The sequence below is a fragment of the Rosa chinensis genome, chromosome 2 (assembly GCF_002994745.2).
Source record: "Rosa chinensis cultivar Old Blush chromosome 2, RchiOBHm-V2, whole genome shotgun sequence".
Lineage (NCBI taxonomy): Eukaryota > Viridiplantae > Streptophyta > Magnoliopsida > Rosales > Rosaceae > Rosa > Rosa chinensis.
The window spans coordinates 12771915-12797885 of NC_037089.1; the positions used below are offsets into that span (position 1 = coordinate 12771915).

The 25971-nt window shown below is 38.6% G+C and overlaps 3 protein-coding genes across 3 annotated transcripts; all 3 read right to left on the minus strand.

The window, feature by feature from the left end:
* Positions 1–2960: 2960 nt before the first annotated feature.
* Positions 2961–4874, minus strand: LOC112190761 (gamma carbonic anhydrase 1, mitochondrial). The gene is made up of 5 exons (XM_024330242.2): positions 4597–4874; positions 4339–4482; positions 4067–4192; positions 3820–3971; positions 2961–3603 (listed from the first exon to the last, which is right to left on the minus strand). The coding sequence occupies exons 1-5, from the start codon at positions 4709–4711 to the stop codon at positions 3331–3333; spliced, it is 810 nt and encodes a 269-aa protein (XP_024186010.1). The 5' UTR covers positions 4712–4874; the 3' UTR covers positions 2961–3330.
* A 5457-nt stretch (positions 4875–10331) lies between these two features.
* Positions 10332–12043, minus strand: LOC112183711. The gene is made up of 2 exons (XM_024322060.2): positions 11386–12043; positions 10332–11276 (listed from the first exon to the last, which is right to left on the minus strand). Exon 2 carries the CDS (start codon positions 11101–11103, stop codon positions 10441–10443), a length of 663 nt encoding a protein of 220 aa, XP_024177828.1. The 5' UTR covers positions 11104–11276; positions 11386–12043; the 3' UTR covers positions 10332–10440.
* Positions 12044–12225: 182 nt separating this feature from the next.
* Positions 12226–15920, minus strand: LOC112190151 (soluble inorganic pyrophosphatase). Its single transcript, XM_024329567.2, has 9 exons — positions 15772–15920; positions 14926–15077; positions 13994–14022; positions 13597–13662; positions 13347–13454; positions 13177–13242; positions 12804–12924; positions 12600–12681; positions 12226–12501 (listed from the first exon to the last, which is right to left on the minus strand). The coding sequence occupies exons 2-9, from the start codon at positions 15059–15061 to the stop codon at positions 12459–12461; spliced, it is 651 nt and encodes a 216-aa protein (XP_024185335.1). The 5' UTR covers positions 15062–15077; positions 15772–15920; the 3' UTR covers positions 12226–12458.
* Positions 15921–25971: the final 10051 nt, after the last annotated feature.

The following is a 25971-nucleotide window of genomic DNA, read 5'->3' on the forward strand; positions in this document are numbered from 1 at the left end:
AGCCCCAAACCTTTTCAAAACAATTAGCTCTTGCACATTATTAAACATAGTACCTAAACCAAGCTTACTGGAAGCTAAGATCTGTCCATTAATCAATTGATATGCCTTGGATAGCTCAACAATAATTCCATCATATTTTACCTTGTTTCTGAAGTGCCAAATACACCACCACAAATGATGCAAGCCAAAGTTCACGTAGTTGGGGACTACGACCAGCCAACCCATGATGCAATATGTCCACAAGAGAACCATGAAGCCTACCCAAATCAAACAACTCTGCCATATGCCGCCAAATTGTTATCGCGAAGGAACAAGACAAAAAAAATTGATCAACGGACTCATCGTGATGGTGACAAAGAACACATCTTGAGGCAAGAGATACCCCACGTCTTTGAAGAAAATCCTCTGAAAGAACACGTCCTTTTAAAACTATACACTTATATTCGTTAATTTTGACGAAAAACTTTGCTTGATATAATTCTACTCGGTGTAATTTTTTTTTGGGAAAAATTCTGTTTAGTCCTTGTACTATGACTCTATCATCGTTTCAGTCCCTGACATTCTAATTTAATCTGAAAAGTCTCTGAGGTTACAATTTCCGTCTAATAGGTCCTCACCGTTAAGATTCGGTCAAATTGGGCCGTTAAGTTGCTGACATTGCAATCCAAGTCACGCATCTAATTGTGTGCCAGGTCAACCAGTTAACGGAGCATTTAGACGGCGAGGACCTATTAGACAGAAATTGTAACTTCAGGGACTTTTCATATTAAATTAGAATGTCAGGGACTGAAACGATGATAGAGTCATAGTACAGGGACTAAACAGAATTTTTCCCCCTTTTTTTTTTTTTCTTTTTTTTTCTCATGGTGAAATAAAAACGTGTAAACAAAATAGTATCTGTTTTTATGTCACCTCTAATTCTTTCGGTAATTTTTTTTTAAAAAAATTTGTTCAAAATTAACAAAATAATGACCCTCGCAGCAAAATTTCTTTGGTGTGTGATGGTCTGTTGGGCAAGAAAATTGGCTATGGGCAATTTGAGAATTTTATAGAAGATTCCAAAAGTAATGTAATAAAGAAGTGGTCATATGGCTATTAAAAAAAAAGGCCAGATAATTTGTTGGGTATTACTCAAATTGTCTAGGGGCAAAATCAGAAGTTTAAAAATTTGACCAACTATGGACAATACTTTGGCCTTTCACTTAATCACTTTATATATATAGATAGAGTACGATTATGTATGCAGATAAGGAACGATTTAGATGAATGTGTTTAGATTAATTTGATTTGGAGTTTTGAACATGAGCATTGTTAATAGTGGTATAGACAATGAGTCAGTCTCTTTTTAAGTTTTATACATCGAAAAGAGGTTCAACAACTAAAAAGTAATTAAAATACAAGCAAAAGAATTTAGAGTAGAGATTTTAGTTATTCTAAGTTCGAATTTGCATATATCGGATGATGTTGTTTGCATTTATACATATTTGAGATCTATTTTCACATTGGATGAGGAGTGAATGACGAGGACGAGAGAAAATAATTTATTGAACTTATCACAAGTATGTTGTCATGGATTAGTTTCACTCAATTTTATATTGCATTTTCCTCAATCTTTAATTTATTTTGTGAAATTTAATAATTTTATATGAAAAAGTTTGTACTATTGAAATGAATATCTATAACCAAGTTGTAAATGGGACAATGATCAACCAAATTCCAACGTAACAAGTACTATCAACTACCAACAATTCAAAATTGGGTAAACAACAAGCATTGCATGGAATCAAGAGATTCAAGACACTTAAACCTCATGAGTTCAATTTCAATTTCAAGGGTTCTCACTTGTCAACTCATTATATTTTTGGATTGGCAAAGTAATTATTCAAATATTGAGATGATGTTGGCACTCATTACAAACGTCCAACAACTTTAACTTTCAAGTTTTGGGAACAGAGGCCCCTACACTTCTGCTTATGGTTTGTTAGTAGGATAGGTCTTCATAACCCTTTCACTAAAAAGGTCATTATTAACTTAACTATGATGGTAACCAGTAATCACCCACTATATTAGCAATAATAGTTCTCTCTAGTCCAAAGAGGAAAAAAAAAAAAAAACACTCTTTCACGTGAGATAATGAGATAATGGTTTACCATTATAACAGGCTCTGTTGGAAATGGAAAGCACTTGCTTGTTAAAAACCCATACAATTTGATTGAGCACCATAGTTTTGGGCTTCTTTTTTGGTCTGATTAATTGGAGTTGCTCTTTATATTCAAGTTCAATGGAGGGCTGAACTAAATTGGGATTTTTCTGATCCACTATCTTGTTTACTGCAAAACTTTGGAAGTCATGAGCTCTATATCCTCCCAACTCTCATACCCACCACCTATTCACAACCAAGAGTTATGAGTAATATATCGAGATTCTGTAGTTATGAATGTGAATCAAGTTGGTCTTACACGAGAAAAGTTAATCAGCAAGACAGCAACTTACAGTATAACTTGTATAAGTTAGTGATCTTATTAACAAGAATTACGAATTATACGAAGGGATTGTGTAGCTCGTTACAAGTTATGAATGAATGTCAATGGAGTTGGTCTCGCATCACAGAAGTTATGCAACGATGTCTTTTAGCATCCAAGTTCACACTAGACGGGTGCGGTAAATATTAAGTCATGAATCAATGGAGTTGATCTCACATGGGACCCGAACCCTTCGAGAAAAAGGTGGATCCGCAGCCAACCCGCGTTAAGTGAAGTATCAACCGGAAAAAAAAAGGAACGAAGAACATTGTATACGACCTTAAGACCTTTCATATTATCTTTGTCAAGGGAGAAATGGTAATTTGCCCATTTCTATACGAGTTATCCTGAGAAGTGTGAATACAGCGCTCCATGGAAACAGGGAATTGCAGCGCTCCATGGAAACAGGGAATTGCAGCATACACTAAGCAAGCTTCCTTAGAAATTATAGCAGGTCAATGCCTGGTTTCACTTTCTTTATTTCATTAAAACATTCAAAGTGAACTAATATCTAAAGCTACAGATCTAATAGACCTTCCAGGAAGTTTTGACAACATCCAACATATGTTCCATCATAGCAATTTTGTTTCTCAAAAAATAGAAAATGAAGTTGCTGATCAACTGGAAATGATTAGGAGAGCCATATGTGAGAAATGTACTCCATGTTTGACCATCACACTTCAGATTGGCCCCAAAAATTATTGGAAATGTAAAGCAGCCATTCTCCACAAATCCGCACATAAACAAAATACTCTCACTTACACTAAATCTCAAGAGGTACCATTGCCAACATTGTTATAGTCCACTTTTAAGCAGCCTTAGGTGGTGGCACTACGTTAACGGGATGACTAACCTCCGGTGGTGTTTGATGAACAACCTCGAGCATTGCGTCATATTCCTCGTCACGGCGTCCAAACTTCTTCTGCAGCACCTTCTTAAACTCCACCTCATCAAGTTCTTTGGCATTTTCAGCTGCATGAACCTGAGCCAAGTTGGAATAATTTAAGGCTGACTGGGAGATGAAGGCCATCTCATCTTCAGTGAGCTTCCTAAGGAACTTTGCCGGATTACCTCCCCATACCTGGTTATCATGTAATCATCAAACAACCATTTTGAAATTTCATGAGCCTAGGATGAACATAAATACTGCTGTGACTTAAAAATGTCACCTAGCTATCACTAGGATGCACTTCCATTGTCTACTTACTAACCGTTCAAGATAAAGCAAGAAACTAATCTAACTAAAATCGCCAGATATACAACTATCAAATTCAAATTAAAAGTGACATTGACAAACCTCTCCACAGGGGACTCTTGTATTTTGCCTTACAAGAGCTCCAGCAGCAACCATGGCATGTTTCTCAACATAAACCCCATCAAGCAAAGTTGCAGCCATACCGACAAACGCCTCATCTTCCACGGTACATCCTTGCAAGACCGCACTGTGACCTGCACATTCCAAACCAAAAACCACAATTCAATAACAAGCTCTTACAACAAAACGCACATCAAAACCACCGGAAACACAATCACACAGAACTCACCTACGGTGACATTATCTCCAATTATAGTAGGCAAAACCTTCCCAGCCAAGTTCGACTTGGCCACATGAACAAGCGAATTGTCTTGTATGTTGGTGCCACACCCAATGCTGATACTATTAGCATCACCTTCAACACCAGCAATCCAAAATCAGAGAAACTCAACAAACACTTCTAACGCTAACAACTCATCCCTCATTTCAATCTCAAGTACTAAATTTGCCCTAACAAGTAATTCAAATTCACTGAAATAATTCAGTTCCTCATAACCCTACCTCTCAAAACGCAACCGTACCAAATGGACGAGCCTTTCCCAACCTCAACCTGCCCTATAATCGACGCGCTCGGCGCGACGAACGCCTCCCTATCAACCGCCGGAGCTTTATCGAACACATTCATCAGCGTCCGGTGCCGCGACACTGAAGCAACGCAATCAAAACAAGTCACCATTCACAACCTACATAGATCTCGAGACAATCGACGAAACGAAGCTAGAGAAATTAAACATAGTGCGATTGAATTAGAGGACGTACGCTGCTCCTTGAAGTAGTAGTTGCCCTGGAGGCGGGAGCCGAGGCGATCGATGGCCTGGCCGGTCTCGCGGATCCAGAATCCGACGGTGTAGATTGCTCGTCCCAGAGTCCCCATCGACGGCGGAGCGAGCTTGAGGGGGTTTGTGATGAGTGTGAGATTGGGGGAGGGAGAGAGAGAGGAGGGTTTGTGAGGCTTTAGGTGAGGGTGTGAGAGCAAAGCATTGGGTTTTTCTGAGGAGGACAGCAGCGAGCTTTGACGAAATGGAAATGAAAAACTACTGTTTAGGGAAGAAGAAAAGGCTGGGCTCACTCCCTCACTAAACTATCTAAACGACCTGTCGTACGTGTCTTTTAGTCGCTTAGATTCTGCGACATGTCAATTTTTTTGGGGTTTACATTGTAAAAAATCAACAATTAGTTTCGGTGAACTGAGTCGGTGACAAGATTTATGATCGGAACCATGAAAGTTGAGGATGGAATGCTTTGGACACTGAATCCGTGTTCTTAATTCGTCATTGTTTATGAACCATGTTACAATCAACGATTAACATACTATAAATTGTTAAGTTACAGAATTTATATCGTCCGCTACTAAAATAAATTTCAAACTAATTACAAACTCTATATAGAAACTATAGCTCAAGCTTTTAGTTGTATCATATTTCGTCATTCAAGAAAAAAAACCCATCATTGTCAAAAATAACAGCTTGTTTTTTTTTTTACAAGGTTTAGGGTTTGAAAGCAAACACTATCAGCGAATAGTCGAGTCTTTTAGTCGTATCATTTTTGGTCTTTCAAAAAAACAAAAAACAGCCCACTTTCATTTTTTTTTTCCTAAAAATTTGAGAGCAAACACCCTGCGGTCCCTGCGAATAGCCAACTAGCCACTACATCACAATAATAGCTTTAAAAGTCCCTCAAACTCGAAAAAAGTAGACGTCATTAACCCTCCCTTGATCCCTTTTTCTACATAGACAAACATTTGCTGAAATTCTAAACATAACTAACTAGGATAGTTGCCAAATTTTCATGCTATGGATAATAGTCTGAAGAGTCAGTACATCATCAATTTTAATTTGCTTGCTAGCTAGGCAAGGAAATGAGGAATTAATCCATTAAAACGTTACTGATATATTGAAGAAATTAAAAGATGTAGAATTATATATACCACAACTTCATGGTTAGCTCAGTCTACTGAAACTAGGCTCTCCACATATATAGTTGATTGCTTGATCATATCTGTAACCATGTGTTTGATCATGTTGTGGAAGCTTTGTCAATTTCTGGCTCGTAGGATTGTAAAAATGCAGGTCTTCATCATTTGTATCTCTCCATAAAAGATATTCATCCTTCCAAGATCCAAAGATATATCTTGACAGTGATGAGGGTTTGAGGATAAGCTGTTTAACCCAAGGCATTCGTGTAGTAGCAGAAGGCTCCTCAGTCATCATCCAAAGCTCACAGTCTGGTTCTTGTTCATGACCTCCCAGAAATGCCAATGAATTTTTCCATGAAAAGAGTGCACTTGTTCGACTAATGCTCTCTGGTAATGGTATCACATGGAAGACGTACCTCATCTCCCAAATTGAATGACAAGACATGGGATACTCGATGCTCTATCTGCAGAGGCGAATACAGCACCCCGTTCAAGGTGATTGAAGAAAACCCTACGCATACAACTCCAAGTGGTGAACAGCGCTGTTGACTTCTCTCCAACAATTTGATCTTCGGGTTCCATACTTCCATACAACTATTTCATACTGAAATAAACTAAGACAAACTAAGCCATTACTAGATCCAACCACTCTAATAGAAATTCTGAACGATCAGATTGTACAGTCAAGGACAGATAGATCCAAACTCAAATTGGGTGTTGACTCATTGCGAAGCAATGACATTGCAAATTCATAGCCATCTTTTGTTAACTTACTCTTAAAGACAAGGGAGAGGTTGCGATCCAAGCGTTCAAGATGAATGGCAGTGAAATAAGAGCTTTTTATGAGAGCATGCCACTCCTTTGATACACACATAAACCTAAGTAAAGACTTCATTGGTAATCTTGACAGTATTTCTGCTAAACCATCATCAGTAAGAGAAGTGCTTCTTACCTTTACTTCGCTTCTTCCTTCGATTTTCATTTTTTCAAAGTAAGTAGAGAGCAGAGCTTAGGAGGTTGTGTTGCGTTTGTAGACGCCTTTCGAATTGCTCACTACCGTAAATTAGGATTTCGTTTGTTTCGTGGAATAGAGTTCCCAAGTAATCCAATTCCGTTTAGGGTATAGGAACAACATTCCCAAGAATTTCAATTCATGAATTAAACCAGGGTTGACGGCCGGTTTATACTTTTTATAGTGTCTTTAGGGTTTTGTAACAAGTCGCGGGTTTGATTTAGTGTTTAATTAGGGTTTCGTAACAAGTGGTGGCGTTTAAGAAACAGATATTTGGGATTTGAATGTGAAATTGGATCCTTGGGCTTTGAGGTGAGTTGGAAAGGGCTTTCAAATTAAGAGACACCCTCAGATCCAGTGGCATAATATACCACTTGGAAACTCATCTCAAAACAAAAGTTACCTTCCAGAAATATTACTCAACGCGCAGAGTTACGTTATGATCAGATGTGCAGCACAAGACCTATTTAACACGAGAAATGTCAAGACTTCAAGTATTAAACTTGGAATGAGAGGCATTGAGCAAGCTTTAATTTGGATCATGGATAGCACAATTTATGGTCTGAATCCTAATGATTCGGACCATGAATGTAACGTTCTTGATTCACCATGGTTGGACCCGGCGACGATCAACTTTATTATTATTTTTTTATGTGTAGGTTTGGGTTTGAGAGCAAACATAAACATAGCAATCACCGCCAATATATAGCACCATCACAGTACCAGTTTTCAAACCCTCCAATTTGTGCATGAGATCAAAGCCTACATAGCTGAAGAGAAAGCTAGTACAACTAAACCTCCATTAATAATCTTTTACACAAAAACGAAATCATAACTAACTAGGGTAGTTAAGACTTGAGGTTCAGCACAGTTCCACCAAATTTATATTGTACATCAATATTAATTGTCAAGGGTCACGCAATTTATTTTGTCGACACTGTGATCGATGGCGCCTTGCTTCTCCGCTACCAAGACCAGTCCTCGCTCACACCCTCTTAGTATAGTTGCCCAGCCTTCTCTAGCGAGGCTGATGCTCACACTCACAGACCGGTTCCTAATCTTTCCAAGTTCTTTGTTTGTCTAAAGCACCACGCACCCTTGTGTAAAGCACCTCGTGCTTTCTCTCACACTCGTGTTTCCCAACCCTAGCATCTCTATACTTGATTATGAAGAAAGTAAAGACAATCACCAGTTCACCACACATACGGCAGGAACTTATCAATCTCAATGAAAGGACTTGGTGAAGGATCTCCACAATAGTTTCGTCAGAGTCTTATCACTATGACTTGGCTTATTATAGAGCAGCCGACTCTTGGAATTGACAGCCTCAACTTCCCTAGGCACGCACTTGTTGCCGCAATGGATAGCTGAACACTGAAGAGTCTGTACATCAATTTTGCTAGCTAGGCAAAGAACTAATCCGTCAAAAAGTTACTAAGCTATCATTATACAAGTTGAACAAGTGAGCATATTGAAGGAAAAAAGTCGAATTATACAGAGCTTCATGATTAGCTCAGTCTACTGAAACTAGGCTCTCCACGTAGTTGATTGCTTTGAGATTACTGCAACCATGTGTTTGATCATGTTGTGGAAGCTTTGTCCATTTCTGGGTCGTAGGATTGTAAAAATGCAAGTCTTCATTAATATCTGCCTCTAAAAGGTATTCTTTCTTCCAAGATCCTAAGAAATATGTTGCCAGTGATGAAAATTTAACTATAAACTGTTTAGCCCAAGGCATTTGTTTAGTAGTACGACCAGAAGGTTCCTCAGTCATCATCCAAAGCTCACAGTCTAGTTCTTGTTCATGATCGACCTCATATAAATGCCAATGAATTTTTCCAAGAAAAGAGATCTGTTGGACCGTACCAGTACTGCTCTCTGGTAATGGTATCACACGGAAGACCTCATCGCGGAAGTTGAAGGACAAGACATGGAATCTATCATTCTTTGTCCACAGCTGCGAATACAGCACCCCATTCAAGGTGATTGAAGAAAACGTTTTGTATACAACCCCAAGTGATGAACAGCAGTGGCTTTTGACTTCTCTCCAACAATTTGAACTTCGGGTGAAGACCTTAGCTCGAAAAATGTTGTCATCATCATGTTTGAGAATGCTGACCAATTTATAATCACTAATGTCATGAATGAACCCAAAACCTAGTACTAGAGATTAGAGAATGATAAGCTGTCTTATTAGGAAGAAACCTAAACTGTTTTGTAGCTGGGTTCCATGCATACAACTATATATCTTATGAATGGAAATGGAAAAAAACAATTTAGCGTAGCACCACAGACCAACCTCAAAGTCTCAAAAACAAAAGAAGAGCTAAGCATGTGTTTCAGAAACTTGTAGTTAGGTGAAAGCAACTACTTAATCTATAGCTGATGACCCTTAACCCTTTGACTTTAGATACTCATTGTAGAAAATGTTAAGATAATTAGTTCATCTAGCTTCTTATATACACATCGATTCATCTAGCATGCATTCTTACTTACATCCGCGGATGATGTTTGAATTGAAGGACTGGTATTGCATATGCATCAAACGTTGCTGTTCGGGAGATGTTTCGACGTAGATGAATTGGTAAAAGGCTAATAGCGAAAGCAGAAGCTCAAGCAAGGAGCTGGGATTGTCGTGCCATTGCATTGCATTGTGATTTGAACAATCCGGGAGCCATAAAGCTGTACAAAGGTCAGGATTTCAAATCTATTAAGGTGCCTGAAGGAGCAACTTGGCCTCAGCCCAAGATCGCGCCCGATGTTAGATTCAACTTCATGATGAAGCTTCTGAACAACACTACTGCATCTTATACAAGGAAGAACTTGCAAGGAAGAAATGATTAAAGACATGAAAAGTAGGATTGCTTTAAATTAGGCTGTATATAAGAAACGGAGCATTGCATAAAAGTGCTTGTGATGTATCTGTGTTGATAACTCTTCACTTTATTTTTATATTTTTGGATAAACTCTAATTTTGTAAAGCCCTAGCAACATGTCTAGGAAGATTGTATCAAATGGCGCCAGTCCTGATCATCATCTTGTATTATCCTCATGAACTCATGTTTGGAGCATCTTCATTTCTTGAGCTGGCAACTGAGTTGATTAATCTAGAAGCTGTATAATTTTTTTTTTCTAAACAAGGTTTGAGGTAGATCTCAAAAGATTCTGTTGATATATAAAGTTGGAAACGAAATTCTGCAGATGTCGTACAAAAATTTCTCTCAGTTTAGACCCAACCAAAGTGGAGGGAGTGAGTCTAGAATGTTCGGGTTCAGTGTGGACAATTGTAAACAGAAGACAACCAAATGGATTTACTCAAAATAATTGATCACCAGACCAAGGCATGATATCATAGACCTATTCTTTTAGATTCATTTTTCCATTAGATTGGTATTGTGAATGTGTAATGGAAAAGGCAACAAGATCAGACCCCAAGCAACAGATTACATAAAACTAAGATCAACTAAAGACCAAATTATCATCAAAGAATAACTTTATATTTCATCAATCACAAGTTAATTTACATAGAGAGAGATGAACAAGATCAACGAAGATGAACAAAAACAAAAAGAACTTCTTTCTTTCTTTTTCTTGAAATCAATAACAAATGTTCATCTTTAAATTGTTTACAAGCTAAAGGGAAGACTGAAGGCCACCACCAAGATTAATCAATGCTTCAAAAGACGTTCATAGCTTTAATACTCGTTCTTGGCTTCCTGATGAGACCAGAACACTTGGCAGCAGTTCTCTTCATCTTCATAGCTTCATTGTTTCTCACTTCCAGACAATTCAGATGCTGTTTCCTTAATTTGCTCATCAGCTTGCTCTCTTTCTTGGACCCAGTTCTTTTGTTGCTTGACGAAGAAGGTGGAACCTTGTCCAACACCTTAACTTGCCGGCTTTGTTTCCGAGCAGCTTCTTTCTCATACAGCTTCTTTAACCTTTCACCTACTTCTTTCTCATCCTCTTCCATCCTCTTCGACTTGGCCTCGTACAACTCCGACCACTTGAAACTCATTTTCTTGATCTTCATCTTCTGGATCACCTCATCGGTGGTTTTGCCACCGAAGTCTCTCTCGAAGAACCTCTTCCACAACTTATCAGTGGTCGGAGTCAGGTCTACATCTTTTGTGCTCTTCTCGATGTGAATCAACTGATCTTTGGAGCAGTGGGGTAAGAGTTGATCGAGAAACCTGAAGTCTAGGTAGCCAACATCCCCAAAAGAATCAAGATTGTCTATAGCGATGGAGACCCAGTGATCGTTGAGACGGATTAACCTTCCCTTCTCCATTGTGATGGTTGTTTTGTGAGCGAAGTGAGTGAGCTCTGTGGTTTCCATTTCTGCCTTATTTATAGGAAAATGAGGTCTGGCTTGATTTCCTTTTCCTTTACGGATTAGGGTTAATTAAGGAGTAGTGACCAAGTAACCATCTTTTTCCTAACAGGAATAGGATTAAGGATCCCTTTCCTTATACGAGAAGGCTTCTATGCCAGCTAATTAAATTAGTTATTCTGTAAATTTTAGTTTTTTCAAAACGAGGTTTGAGGTAAATCTCAAAAGATTCTAACAGAAAGTTGGAAACGGAAGATAGTTGATATACAACTATCTGATTCTGTATACCTTGAGCTCTCTAGCTACTTTTTTGAAAGAATGGAAATGGAAGGAAGAAGCAAAGTAGAGGTAAGGAGCACTTGTTTTGTTGAAGATGTTATGGTAGAAATACTGTCAAGACTACCGGTGAAATCTTTACTTAGGTTAATGTGTGTATCAAAGCAGTGGCATGCTCTCATAAAAAGCTCTTACTTCACTGTCATTCATCTCAATTCTCAAACGGTTGGATCCCAAAACCTCTCCTCTCTTTAAGAGGAAGACGAGTATCGTTTGCTATGAAAGTTCAGTGTCATTGCTTCGCGATGAGTCTCAACACATTTGGGTTTGGATTTACCTTCCCTAAACTGTCCAAGAATGCAGCGGTTTTTTCCTGAGGCGTCTAGTAATGGCTTAGTTTGTCTTCGTTTATTTGATTTTCGTAAAGAATCGGTCGAGTTGGATAAGATAGTTGTATGGAACCCAGCTACAAAACAGTTTAGGTTTCACAGCTTATGATTCTCTAATCCCTAGTACTAGGTTCTGGGTTCATTCATGAGTCATGACATTAGTGATTATAAATTGGTCAGCATTCTCAAACATGAAGATGACAACATTTCTCGAGTCTTCACCCGAAGTTCAAATTGTTGGAGAGAAGTCAAAAGCCATTGCTGTTCATCACTTGGAGTTCTATTCAGGCTGTTCATTCATAAACAGTTTAGAGTTTATGAATGAACACCTTGTATTAATAATGGGATCTTTAGGGTTTGTAACAAGTTGTGGGCTTTGAGCGTGAGTTGGACTGGGCTTTCAATAGCACCGAACCCAAATCCGAATTCTGAAAGGAACATAATAACCTGTATCATATTAAAGTGACAGCCACACATCCAGCCATCCAGGGAAGTTTAGATGAGCAGAAACCCCATCTTTTCCAGAAATGGTTATAGTTGTGATCAAAAGTGCAGCATAAGTTCCATCGAAACACAAAGAAACAGTTTAATAGTTGAAGCATTAAACTTGGACACAGAGGCATTGAGCAAGAAGTCTATCGGCCTCGTTATACTACTAGGTGGTTCCATCCAATTCACCAATTAGTCTCCAGGTAGTTACTGCCTCAAGCTTTCCACAATGTAAGATGCATACAGGTCCCTGCAACAGAGGAGCATCGTCATGAGAAGAAAGAGACATGAAGTATATGTTATTTGGAACGCATATAGGTCAGCAGGAAACTAAAGGTTTTATCTGACATGGAGTATTTGATGGCATCAATGGCAGCCTCAGCGGGTAGAAAGTCTTCAACTTCAACTTCCTTGTTCTCGTTCTTTTTGTCTGTCAATATAGAGTTAAGGGATAATGCAAATACCAGTAAACTGTGTAAATGGATGAGCAGCATCAGAAACTAGATTGAAGTATCTAGAGAGATTATTAGCAAGCATGAGATAATAGGATACAATCCTCAAAGAATCGACGGATTTCTGCAAGGCGATGTGGAGGAAGGTCCTTGATGTCATTGTAATGACGGAACTCAGGGTCATCAGCACATACTGCAATAATTTTGTCATCCTTTTCACCCTGTAACAGAACTCATGTTATCAAAGACCAAGGGGAGGGCAAAAACAAGTGGGTGAATTATAAATTCAGGAAGCTAGAGAAAAACCACAGAAAAATAAACAAATTTTGTTCCTTATTTACATTAAAACTTCAACTGTTCTAAACTAATTTCTTGCTTCCCCTGAAGACGATGTCAAAATCATATCTATTCCCTGAAGTTCAGTAATTGTGTGCTAGTCATGTAGTATAAGACAGAAAAGGATGTATACTTACTTGATCAATCATGGGCATCAATCCAAGAGCACGAGCACGTACAAAAGAACCAGGTAACACGGGCTCCTAAACAGGAGAAAAATGCAAGATGAGCTAACAAGTTTACCGGAATATACAAAATCAAGGGATTTCATTATGGAACAAAATTATGCATCCAAAATGATATTTACCTGCATCAGTACCAGGACATCCATAGGATCACTATCCTCACAAATTGTTCGTGGGATGAAACCATAGTTGTGTGGATAAACAACCGATGAGTAAAGAACACGATCAACCTACATTTTAGAACCTCATGCATTAGTTCGCTCTATGAAAGAAAACTATCAAACACTAATTTAACAATTTATGTAGAACTGTAAGCCCTTGCTTCATTCCCTATAATTGTAAACGGATAGAAAGATAAAAGAAGACTCGCACTTTTATGAGGCCACTTGTTTTGTCGAGCTCATACTTGACCTTGCTGCCTTTGCTAATTTCAACAACCTGCCACACAAATCACATCTGTACATGTTTATCAGTGTAATAAGAAATCTTGAATTAATAATTTAGGATATACATAAATCTTTATTTATTTACTTTTTATAAGTCCAATAAGAGAAGCAATACAGAACCTTAATCTAAAGGGTTTTGAGTCTCGTCTACCACCGTGACCACTATGCAACATATTCCATATACAAACTCTCACTATACTCTTTCAAATGGAAACATTGATATTTCGTACGATGGAACTTATAAAAGCAGCCAGAGAAATCCATATGGTAAGCCATTTTGCAAAAGGTATGAACAACAAAGACTGATGCAAAAAATAACTTACACAGTTGAAAACTGCTGGTGCACCAGGTCCTGCAGAGATGAAAACATCAAGCATTATTAATCAGGTATGAAAGCTTTTCTCAACTCAGGCATGGAACTATTTAACAGCAGCCTCTCACACACAATGCTTCTCTTTGTAACTCATGCATATATCTTCTAGTCACTTCACTAGTAAACACACACACGAACATCACTTCTAACACAGGATACTTGACTTTCTTCTATGTTGTGTTAAGAGTAGCCAAGTTATCTCTATATATTAAGAATAAGGGTCTGTAATTTTACCAAACTAAAATGTCAACCAACTAAAATGAGAGGTGCAGGGGAGGTCCCTAAGAGTTCCAGCTAAGGATGCCAGAATGAGTGGCAGCTGCATTTAATCGTATCCAATCACTGATGCTTGATTGAAAGCTATTTGCTATGCAAATGGAGGTCAAACCCAAACTTCATGCAGAATAAGGTGCATCAAAGTTGACATACTTGGGATAACATCTCAGCTCAATTCAGAATTCAGATTAGCTCATCATTGACTTGCTCTATCCATGTTCTTCAAGAAAACTATGTAGAATTCTCCCTTTCTCTATGTGTCCGTGTTAGACATCAAGTCTCACAGGTGTGTGCACATTTGTGAAGCAAGATGAAAAAAAGTGCATGAGTGTGAGTAGTTGAGAGAAGCTTTCCTGCTTGTGTGAGTGTGTCTGTTGCACACTCGTGTGTGAGACGCTTTTATTAGAGAGCACCCATGCTGGTGTCTTGGTGAGAATGTTAAATGCATGTGTTGCACAAAAAGAAACTGTGGTGTATACAGTTTTACTATTTGACGTGTTAATTGATGTGGTCTGCTCCACATATAAGACCTTGACAGGGCCTATCAACAGATAATCACAGAGAGAGTTTCAGAACTAAAGTAAAACAATCCCAACAAAATCATACCGATCTCCAAGTCATGCCAGGGGTGAGCAGCAACAGATCTCCGCGACATAGATGAGAGGATCCTTTCATTCAGGGCAACATTTGGATATGAGGATCCTGAATTCTTTCCACTCCCTTCTCCACCACTGTTGGCCATATTCAACACCTTGCACCTTGAAAAGAAAAAAGAACCACAGATAACCACACATTAACCTTCTTGAACAAATCAGTATTCAGACATCGGACAATTAGTGAATTTCACCAAGTAGAAATTATAGAAAAGAACTACAAGGACTTATGAGGTCAAATATGATCTATCATCAGACACAATCAGAATAGCGACATTTCTTTCACATCAAGTGGACTACTAACAAATTATACATACAAAAACCAGAACAAGTAAGAAAAAGACTGCTTGAATTTCACTTGAAAACATATACCACAACATAGTCCTTATAGATACTGAAATGGCAACTTTTTCACACAATCTAAAAACAAAAACCTCAGAAGCTAGGCACGTCAAAATCTTATAATCAAAACAAAAATTTATACGACGCCTCATCGCTATATTCACTGCATGCAAACTTACAGAGCTATAATCAACAATATCTGAAACTCACAGCGCTTCAATTAGATCAAAGAAGACCACTAAATCAAAGTGTTCATGATTCAAAACTACTTAAACCAAAGCAAATCGCATAACGTTTTACTTCATCCAGACGAATTCTTCGAGATCAAACACAGTTTTACTTCATTTTCCTCTTTCACAGAAAGAGTTACCGATCAGCATAGTAAACACAAAATGAACAGTAAAAACGAAAACGAAAAATTTCCGATGCGATTGAAGAAAGGATAAGAAGCACTCACAGATTACCGATACTGAAGCACCTCTGAATTCTCAGCTGGATTTCTCTGGATTGTGTTTGTGTGTAGCGAATGAAGACTGAGAAAATGCGCTCTCGGTTTCTGGCTTTTATTTATAGGCGTTTGACGGAGACGCTCCTGTCAACTTCTTATTACAGCGGTCGGTCATAAGTCCACGGAAGTCGTTGGATCGTAATGTTGTGTATTCGGACGGTGTAGATGAGGACACATTTCGAGGTTTTTTGGGAGTTGGGTACTATGGCACAGTGAAAGATATGCAGGTTCTTTCATTGTGACTTGAGGAGAATGAAGGGCGAATGGGAAAGGGACACGTGGGAACATATTTTAGAAGTTTATTCTGTTGATGAAAGTTTGCGTACGATTGCCAATCCAGTTAGAACCGTCCAGGCGTATGGGTCATCTATTTTATAAGAAAAGAAATGGACAAAAAATAAAGATTTTGAAGTGTTTATTGTTGAACAAATTTTGAAGTAATTTCAATTTAGGGTTAATGCTCATACACCCCAAATTTGGGAAAATACTTCTCATACACCCTAGTGTATTATTTTTGTTCCCTTTTACACAACTTTTTCTCACTTTCTTTCCTACCTACCCGTCTTTTCAAAATCTCTACCATTAGTACCCCTTTGTTGTTTTGGTCTGTTAGAGTCTGCATCTGCATATGTCTCTTTCATAAATTTATATTTGTTGTTTTAGAAACGTGGTGGGCCCATCAGAGTTTGTTTCATTTGAATATATGTATGAAGCTGACAGTCATCCTAAATTCGAAAGGTAAACAGTACAATTTACTATTCATAATTTCAATTGTAGACAGACTTGAGCTTGTTGCTATATGCAAACATACTACTAAAGAACTGCAGAAAGAGAGAGAAAAACTGAGAAAATTAAAAACCTATCGGGACAGCCTTGATAGAGAATCTCCCAATTACTGGGATATTATTTATAGACTTCAGACTAGAATCTATAAGATAGAAGAAGAGATAGAAAATCTCCTATATGTTCTGGAAGAGGAACAAAAACCTCTGAATTATTTGAGCATTGGTTAGATCCGCACCCAACTGGTATCAGAGCTTGTAAAAGGCTCAAAGGAGAACCCCTCCTTAATGGGGACAATGTCCGAATTGTTACTAGAGAAAATAAATTCTCTACTAAAAGCTTCTGATGAGAAATATCAGAAGATGTTACTAGAAATATCTAGATGTCAGTCGACACTAGAAACAATACCTGCTATAATCCACCAATTAGAAAGATTGGAAAACAAACTGGATTATATCAAAGATCTTCCAAAAACGGAAGAAGAAAGACTGACAAGTGTCAGTAGAAAATCAAAGAACAGCAAAAAACGCTGGAATCTATACTGAAGGACAAGAAATTGCCTACAGTAAAAAAGAAGACTAATGGGTTCAAACCAACAATACCTGCTATAATCCACCAATTAGAAAGATTGGAAAACAAACTGGATTATATCAAAGATCTTCCAAAAACGGAAGAAGAAAGACTGACAAGTGTCAGTAGAAAAATCAAAGAACAGCAAAAAACGCTGGAATCTATACTGAAGGACAAGAAATTGCCTACAGTAAAAAAGAAGACTAATGGGTTCAAACCATTAGAGAAACCAGACTCAAATCGTGTTCCTAACATGATTTTTCTGGAATCATCTACTAGTCAGTCTAGTATCCGGTATGAAAACCCGGGGAATACAGAAAAAAGAGAAATGAAGATGTTAAGCATCTTTGGAAAAAAGAAAGGAGTTCAACTCCTAAATTCTGAAGAATTTGAATACAACGAAATCGAGCATGAGGTAAAAAACTCCTCAATTCCAAAGCTAGATTTCAAACAGATCTACCGACGGGGAACATTTGACCTGATGGACAGCCATCATTTCAAAATACTTGAATTCACAACCCCCTCAACAACAGGAGAAACAGATCTCTTGATGATCACCCCTGCTGAAGTTGCCAGAGCACAAGCAAAGCAATACCAATTTATGCACATTGGAGCAGTCCAAGTCGGCATAAAACTATTGGCAAGAGAAGGCATCAACTGTTCAGTCCTATGTGTCCTGCAAGACAACAGATTGACATACTTCCAAGCTAGTCTGTTTGGGACTCTAGAAGCATCACTATGCAACCAGGTAGCATATTTCAACTGCTTCCCCAACTTTTCAACCAGCTTGAAAGATGCAGCCCACTGCCTCAGACTGAGAGTCAAGACAGACGGGATCTCAATGAAAGAAGAAATGCAAGAATTGGCAATAGTATACAGAGTGTACTATAAACTGATGAGCACCACAGTGGAACCAAAGACAAGGATCTCCAACATCCCTGGTCTCACTACTGGATTCCTCACCAACCAGAAGAACCATTCACAGCAGATTCACAAGGTTGCTTGGAATGAAGTAACTTTTCCTCTTGAATGGAAACTGTCCGGTCCAAAAAAGCTGCCGGAAAGAGCAAAAGCAAAGATCTACGAGAGTAGACGCACTGGAGAAATCAGCCTCAACTTTGAAGATCACAGGAAAAGTGATGTATGTCCTGAAAACATCAGGATAAACAACGGTCTTCTGAGAAGAAGCTACAGCACCAAAGAAGCCGGTGTCAGTGGTACAAAACCCACTGTTGAAGAACCAATATCAGAAGAAGATCTGGAAGCTGATCTATGCAGACCAGTCCATATGCTCAGAGCTAAAAAGCTCTCTGATCTTTACAAAGAAGCCGAGAATTGTGAAAGCCCTGAACGATTAGAAAAACTAATCGAGGAAATGAAAGAATTCAAATGCAGAAAGACAAGAAAAGTCTTTCCTTATCAAGATGTCGAAATGGAAGAAGGAGGAAGCTCCAGAACTTTCATAAAAAAAGAAACAAGGGAAATAAAACTCCCAGTTCAGAAAGCCCCCACGGGTAGAAAAGGAGAAAGAAATTCTCAAAGATTCGTCCCCGAGGACAATCTGCCAAGAGTTCCGATCACGAACTATGGCATCTGGCTGAATCTAGACAAGAGTCTAGACAAAAGAAAAACTATTGACCAATGGGTAGATAGCCTGATGATGGCTTCTGCACTGACCCTTGGAAAATTTGAAGCACCAGATTTGCAGGTGTACTATGAAACTACTCTCACTGGAGTGGCAAAAAAGTACTACCTATCTTTCAAGGAAACTACCAGAGGAAGAGACTGGCTTGAAGAGATAAAAAATTCAAAGTCTCCGTATGATTTTGCAGTACCCCTGTACGATCAATTCTGTGGAGATCTCTCAAATCTGAGTGAGAAAGCCAAAGAAACGGCAAAGTCGAATATCTATGCTCTCAAGATCTGTGACATGAGATATTTCGAAGAATACCTGAATGAATTTCAGGAATATTACTGTACAATTGGTGAACTAGAGAATACTGATCTAGTTAATCTGTTGCACAGAAAGCTCCCTGAACCATGGAGAACAGCTGTGAGAGAAAGCATAGCTGAAAAACCAATTGAACGATTTTCAGTTGGAGGAATTGCCGACAGAATCCGGCAACTACTGAAGGAGCAATGCAAAGCCAATCTTAGAGCTAAGATGGCCAAGAAGCAACTCAAAGGAGTTGAAAATTTCTGTTACGGAATACTGGATATGCCCACTAGCTGGGGATGTCATGAATCCAAATTCCACAGAAAAAAGAAAAAAGAAAAATATTACTCGAAAAAATTCAGAAAGAGTAATCAGAGAAAGAATTGGAGATTCAAGAAAAGCTCCAATTACAAGAAGCAACAGGATGAAGATCCAAAAAAGAAATTCTTCAAGAAAAAGAAGAATACTCAGCAGCATAAACAACCTAGCAAGAAAGCTTGCAGATGTTGGTTGTGTAAAGCTGAAGGGCACTATGCCAATGAATGCCCAGAAAAGGGTAACAGATCTACTAAAGCTCTCTTTGAAGAATATGAGCAAATAGTAGAGGTAGCAAACATGAAAGGCTACGAAATAGCCTATTCTGATGATGAAGATGACGACAGGTCAGTTTATTCTGCCTGGTCCGAAGAAGAAGAAAGTTCATCAGAAGAGTCTGAGATAGATTCTGAAGTAGAGTACTTCGAATCCAGACAAATGAACGTTTTGAAAGTCAAAAACTGGGAAGAAAGCAAGACAGAATCCTTCATGTCTTCTTATCAGGTGAACCCTGGTTCATTCGTCTGTGACTACTGTTTATGTCACGAGAAGAATGGTCTCCCTATGTTCTGTGAAGAGTCTAAAAAGACGTATCACAAAGAATGCTTCATAGCTGAAGCAAGAAGAAAAACCAAGAATGGTCTTGTCAGCCAATGGGTTGAGCAAGAATATGAAGAGTATTTCGCTGAGAAAAAAGCGAAAGAAGTTGAAACTCTGTTCCAGGAAACCATGGAACAAACAAAGAATGTTGCAGCAACTGTAGTCCAAGAAACGACTATGGAACAACCATCTTCCTCAGAAATAAAGGAAGAAATCATCGATGAAGATATTGAACTGGTTGAAATACCAGAAAAGGTTCATCTCTTAGATAGACAAGAGATAGCTGCGGATACTGATACATGGGATCTACTTGGCCAACCTTCCGGCAAGTTTGATTACAAAGTCAGATATGATCCTCCCCCCTGGTTCAGTAATCCAGACAACAAGGAAATAACTCCTACAGATTGGGATGATGATGACAAATCACCCACTCAGGAAAATGTTCCAGAAGAATGTAAACCATTCATTCCAACGGAACAAGCTCAAGAAAATGAGCCTCACCAATTGAAAGTCGTCTCTACAAGTAGATACAGCAACTACATAGAGATCGGACTCAAGTTCCCTGATCACAGGAAATATCATCTACATGCTTTTGTAGATAATGGATCAGGTTTTACTGTTGCAAAGAGATTTGCAATTCCAGACGAACTCTGGAACGAAGACACGAAAAAGTCAGCTACTGGTGTTACATTCGATGGAAGCCATCTCACCATGAAGAAAGTAGCAAAAAATGTTCATATCACCATTGGTGGAGGAACATTTATCATCCAGAATGTTTGGCAATCTGAAGGCCAAGGATCTGATTTCTTGTTGGGCAATGATTTTATTCTCCAACAAAGATTCATTCAGGATGAAGAAGCGATAGGCTTCAGGAAAGGAGAACGGGTGTTCTGGGCTGACCGCCTCCCACATGCATTCAGTGTGACCGGTCCCGGTTTTACTACTCAGTATCAGAGATCGCAACAGAATAGTGGTGATCTTACCCCCTACAAACCCAAATTTCAACCCATACTCCAAATCAAACAACAAGAAGAACTGCTTGTTGAAGAATCTTCAGAAGAAGAAGAAGAAGCTAGTGAAGATGAAGAAGCTAGTTTCATCCACGAGCACAACCTCAAGCACTTTCAGAACAAGCTTGAGTCTCAACAAACTCCCACTCTTGACAAAATCAAGAAACTACTCGAGCAGAATGTGGATACAAATCCTCAGAAGTTTTGGGAAAAAGACCCAGTGGTCTGTGAATTGAGATTGCATGACATGAATGCTATCTGCCATGTCAAAGCCATTCCTCAGTACAAAGAGGAAGATCAAAAAGAATTCAGAAGTGATATTGAAGATCTCCTGAAGAAGAGATTAATTCAACCTTCCACTAGCCCTCATCATGCTCCAGCATTCTACGTGAGAAATCATGCAGAGAATCTAAGAGGAAAAGCTAGAATGGTTATTGACTATAGAGATGTCAATAAGAAGACTGTCAAAGACGGATATCAGATCGCTCAAGTCAGAGTCCTGATCAACCAGCTCAGAGGAGCTAAAGTCTTTTCGAAATTCGATGCAAAGTCGGGTTTCTGGCAGGTCAAGATGCATCCTGAGAGTGTACCTCTCACTGCATTCGGAACACCACAAGGTCATTACGAGTGGCTAGTAATGCCTTTTGGTCTCAAGCAAGCTCCCTCAATCTTTCAAAGAAAGATGGACAACATCTTCAAGCATGTAGCGGAGTTCTGCGTCGTCTACATAGATGACATCCTGGTCTTCTCCAAAAACAGAGAAGAACACATGAAGCACCTCCACGAGGTAACAAAGCTGATAGTCCAGCATGGAATTATCCTAGGTGAGAAGAAAATCTTCTTTATCCTCGATGAAGTTGATTTCCTAGGAATAAACATCAAGAATGGAGTCATAAAGCTCCAACCTCACATCCTTGAAAAGATCTGGAAGTTCCCAGACAAAATCCCTGATGCTAAGAGTCTAGAGAGATTCCTTGGTGTCATAAATTATGGGAGAGATTTCATCCCTAGAATCTCAGGGTTAACAGCAATGTTATCTCCCAAGACAAGTTCCAAAAGGAAATGGAACTTCACAGAAGATGATGAAAAGATCGTGAAGCAGATAAAAAACCTCTGCAAGAACCTCCCTCCTCTTCAACAACCAGAAGAGAATGATGAAATTATCCTCCAGACAGATGCGAGTGATAATTACTGGTCCGGTGTTGTTCTGGCGAGAGCGCCTGGAACTAACATTGAAAAAATCTGCAAATTTTGTAGTGGCAAGTTCAGCCCTGCAGAACTGAATTATCCCACAGGGGAAAAGGAAATTTTAGCTGTCAAGAAAACGATTTTAAATTCTCCAGCTTATCTGGGAAAAACCTTTACTGTCCGCACCGATTGTGCTAAAGTAAAGAATTTTAAAAATTTTAAACTTGACAAAGCTGCTGATAGAGGAAGATTAGCCAACTGGCAATTGTTTCTTAACCAATATGATTATACTGTTGAATTAATTGCAGGAAACAAGAACTATCTTCCAGACGCATTGACCAGAGAACTGGCAATGTTCAGCCAAAGAGAAGACGACGAAGGTCGTAATCCCAGAAGCAGAAGGACTGGGAAAGAACAGGAATCTGAAGAAGATCCAAAAGAAACCAAGGAGAAAATCCTTAAAAGGTTTCTGCTAAGCTCTAAAGGCTTGGCCTCAACTGATCAATCCCAGGGTAAAGGATTGGCTAGCCCGTCTCAAACGGCAGACGGTAAAGGCACATCAAGACCGTTGACGGCTGCTGCTTTGCCAAAAAGCAGACCAACTCCTAGTGGAGTTATAAATGTTTTTAATTACGAATTAAGAACTTTTGATACTCCTGTGTTCAGAACTGGCAGGAGACTAGCGTATCACCAGAAGGCAATCCTGGACAATCTCTTATTTGCCTTTCAAGAAAGAAGCAGTGGATTAATGTTCCCAGCTCTGTTTGCATTAGCTGAAGAACTCTACGAGAATGGTAGACCACAAGGTGAAGAGCTTCATACACAGCAGAGTGCTGTAAGGAAAGAAAAACTATCCTTCCTTGAAAGTCCAGAAAGTGCTAGGGTCCCTATCATAGCACTCAATGAATCAGATTGGTATGAATTCCATAATCTGATAGGAAGGCACAATCCTGAAAACCTAGTTCCTCCAACCCTCTTTATTGTCTCAGGACCATATGTTGGAAGATACCTGGTAAATGTTCAGAGTGAACATCCTCAAGAACACAAGCTATGGCTTGTTGAAAATGGTTTTGTCCATAATTTATGGACTAAAACTAATGATGATCTGAGAGGCTTGCCGCCTATTATTGTCAACACGGTCAAGAACATCAGAAAAGACAACTGTATGCTTCGTCTGAAGTTCAGATCCACACCTCCTGAATGGATCCAGAAGACAGATGGTGAAGTTGAATATATTCCTCCATATCATTATGTGAGAATTATTCAAAGAAGATATCTTCAACCAGCCTGTGTAGCATACAACGGCCAACCAAATTCTAGCATTCCCTGGATAAAGGCCATGGCTCTTGACTACATCAAAAAGATCATCTCTGAAGACATCAACAACACATTCCTGGCAGCAGGAGAAAAGACAATTATCACTGCTTACGATCATCCTGACGTAGTCAGCAGCGATATATTCCTATCTCTAACCAGAAAAGAGATAGACTCGACAATGGCATGCATGCGTTGGGTGGAAAAACTTGAAAATGACAACCACTACAAGATGTATGTTGATACAGACGTCGAGGATAATGCAACAACAACTCGCATGGCCCAGACAGACAACAACTCCTTTGTCTTTGGCCACCATTCTGAAACAGACGAGAACATGTGAAGCTACAGGTGAAGAATCAGCACCAAAATAGCAACTGTAGAACTTTAGACTTTTCTAAAGCTACTTTTGCTTTTTCCTTTTCAAAAAGAAAAGGTTAAGTGAAAAACATTTCACTTTTTCCTTTTGCTTTTCCCTGACCGACCTCCACCAGCAGGAGCACTACGAAAAGCAGAAGTCACGGAGTTGTCCTGTACATTTTTGTATTTTGAATTCTAGTTTGAGTTCCGCTCCCTATATAAGGAGCTTCAGCTTCTCTTAGAAGGCATTCGAAGAGAAAGGCACTAGTTCTATATTCGAAAATTAGATCAGAAAACTCCTCTGATAATAAAAATAGTAGAATAGCAGTGTGCTTCCTTTCCTGTTTAGGAGTGAAGTAGTGTGCTTCCAATACAAGTAAGTAACTGTTCTCATTCTTATGGATAGCTAAACAGCTTTTGCTGTTTACCTAAGAATGAGGCTCTGATTGTTTAAAGTTTTATATGTATATTTGAATAAATAAATTCAGATGGATGTTCACCCACTTCTTTAAATGTTTATGTCATTATCTTTACATCTCGTATTCATCTTTATCATGCATAAGTTACTATGTCAAAGTTTGAACATTCGAATGCATGCATCCCATGGAAAGCTAAAGTTCTAAAACTTTACTGTTCAGCCAAAAGAATCAGTTTTAAAACAGAAAAATTAGGACAAGCAGCAGTGATTCCGCCCTGTGAGTAGCCGTTTAGACAGGAAGTCGTTAGGCGAAATGTGGCATGTTGAAGGCTAGTCTTGTTTTTGTTTTAATGTTTTTTGTTGTTTCCTTTTGACTGAATAGAACGGTAGAAGAATCTAAGGTCAACATAGGATACAGATGGCATTTGTTTGTTAAAACTATCCCTGTTAGTCTTTGTCTTTCATCAATAGTGAAATACCAAAGTGTTGGGCAGTTGGGAAAAATACCAAGGATTTTTGGGTATGCGGGAATTACCCCTTCAATTTATGTATTTTTACTTTTGATTTTCCTAGTTAGAATCATTCTTTAAAAAAAAACAAAATTAATGTAGAGATCATATTTGCGAAAGTTCAAGCAAATTAAACTTTCATAATGAATCTTGATTCTTTCATCTGGTTCAATTATTTATGATAAAAGTGGATGGTTAAATGATCTTAGATTATTCGATAAAAAGAGAAGGAAAAAAAACAACTATAATTGATTAATTTGGTCTGGAGATGATATTTAACTGAATGAATGAACGTTTCAAATTATGAAAATCAAAAGTGAAAATATTTAAATCTCGAATAAAGAATATAATGTACAAATGTAAAGAGTGATTGTTATATTTCGAATGACATCAAACAAGTTTCCCCTGAATTCTATTGATAATGGTTGCAAATTCATGTGGCCAAAAACCACAAAAACAAAAAACTTTTGTTGCCTTTCATTTAATTCTTAGCGTAGAATAGGCTCTTTGTTTCATGCATCAAGTTGCCAAAACAGTAGATGCATGAAAATTCATACTGGCCCAAAAGAAATATGCAAGTTTTAGATGCACTGAATTTGTTACACTATGGGATGCCATATATAAACAACACTAATTTAAAGGAAAAGCAATAGATGCATAAAAGTGCCCACCATATAATAAGACAATATCACATTGATGCCACAAATGAAAAGTGCATATACCAAATTTGATGCATTGTGTGCATGTGATGGCAACCCGGTAAGCATTCCCGCCCCACCAGCACTAATTACTCTATCAGGTGCAGGAGAGGAGGCACCAAACTATGACGCTGACGTGCTACACCAATATCACCTCGCTGAAGTTTCAGAAGCTGGGAATAGAAGCATAGTAGTCCGACATCGAAAATAAGGAAGAGATCAGTCACTTCCCCACCTATAAAGTATAAAAGGTCCACTCATCTCTCCTCATTAATTACGCATTTACTACTTATCTAACGTTATTTTGTCAACACAAATACATTGACTGACTTAGACATCGGAGTAGAGAAGACCGCCAACCGCGGTCTCCCTCTGACGCTCTATGTATTTTATTTGACAGATAGCGGAAGCAACAAGAACGTCGCAAGTAGCGGTCCACCCTTCGGAC

Coding starts and splice junctions, on each gene's coding strand:
- LOC112190761 (XM_024330242.2), bottom strand. CDS start 4,711: ATGGGGACTCTGGGACGAGCAATCTACACCGTCGGATTCTGGATCCGC. Junction 4,483..4,596: donor CTACTACTTCAAGGAGCAGC/GTACGTCCTCTA, acceptor GCGTTGCTTCAG/TGTCGCGGCACCGGACGCTG. Junction 3,972..4,066: donor TGGAGATAATGTCACCGTAG/GTGAGTTCTGTG, acceptor TGGAATGTGCAG/GTCACAGTGCGGTCTTGCAA.
- LOC112183711 (XM_024322060.2), bottom strand. CDS start 11,103: ATGGAAACCACAGAGCTCACTCACTTCGCTCACAAAACAACCATCACA.
- LOC112190151 (XM_024329567.2), bottom strand. CDS start 15,061: ATGGCCAACAGTGGTGGAGAAGGGAGTGGAAAGAATTCAGGATCCTCA. Junction 14,023..14,925: donor CTGGCATGACTTGGAGATCG/GTATGATTTTGT, acceptor TCATCTCTGCAG/GACCTGGTGCACCAGCAGTT. Junction 13,455..13,596: donor AAACAAGTGGCCTCATAAAA/GTGCGAGTCTTC, acceptor TCTAAAATGTAG/GTTGATCGTGTTCTTTACTC.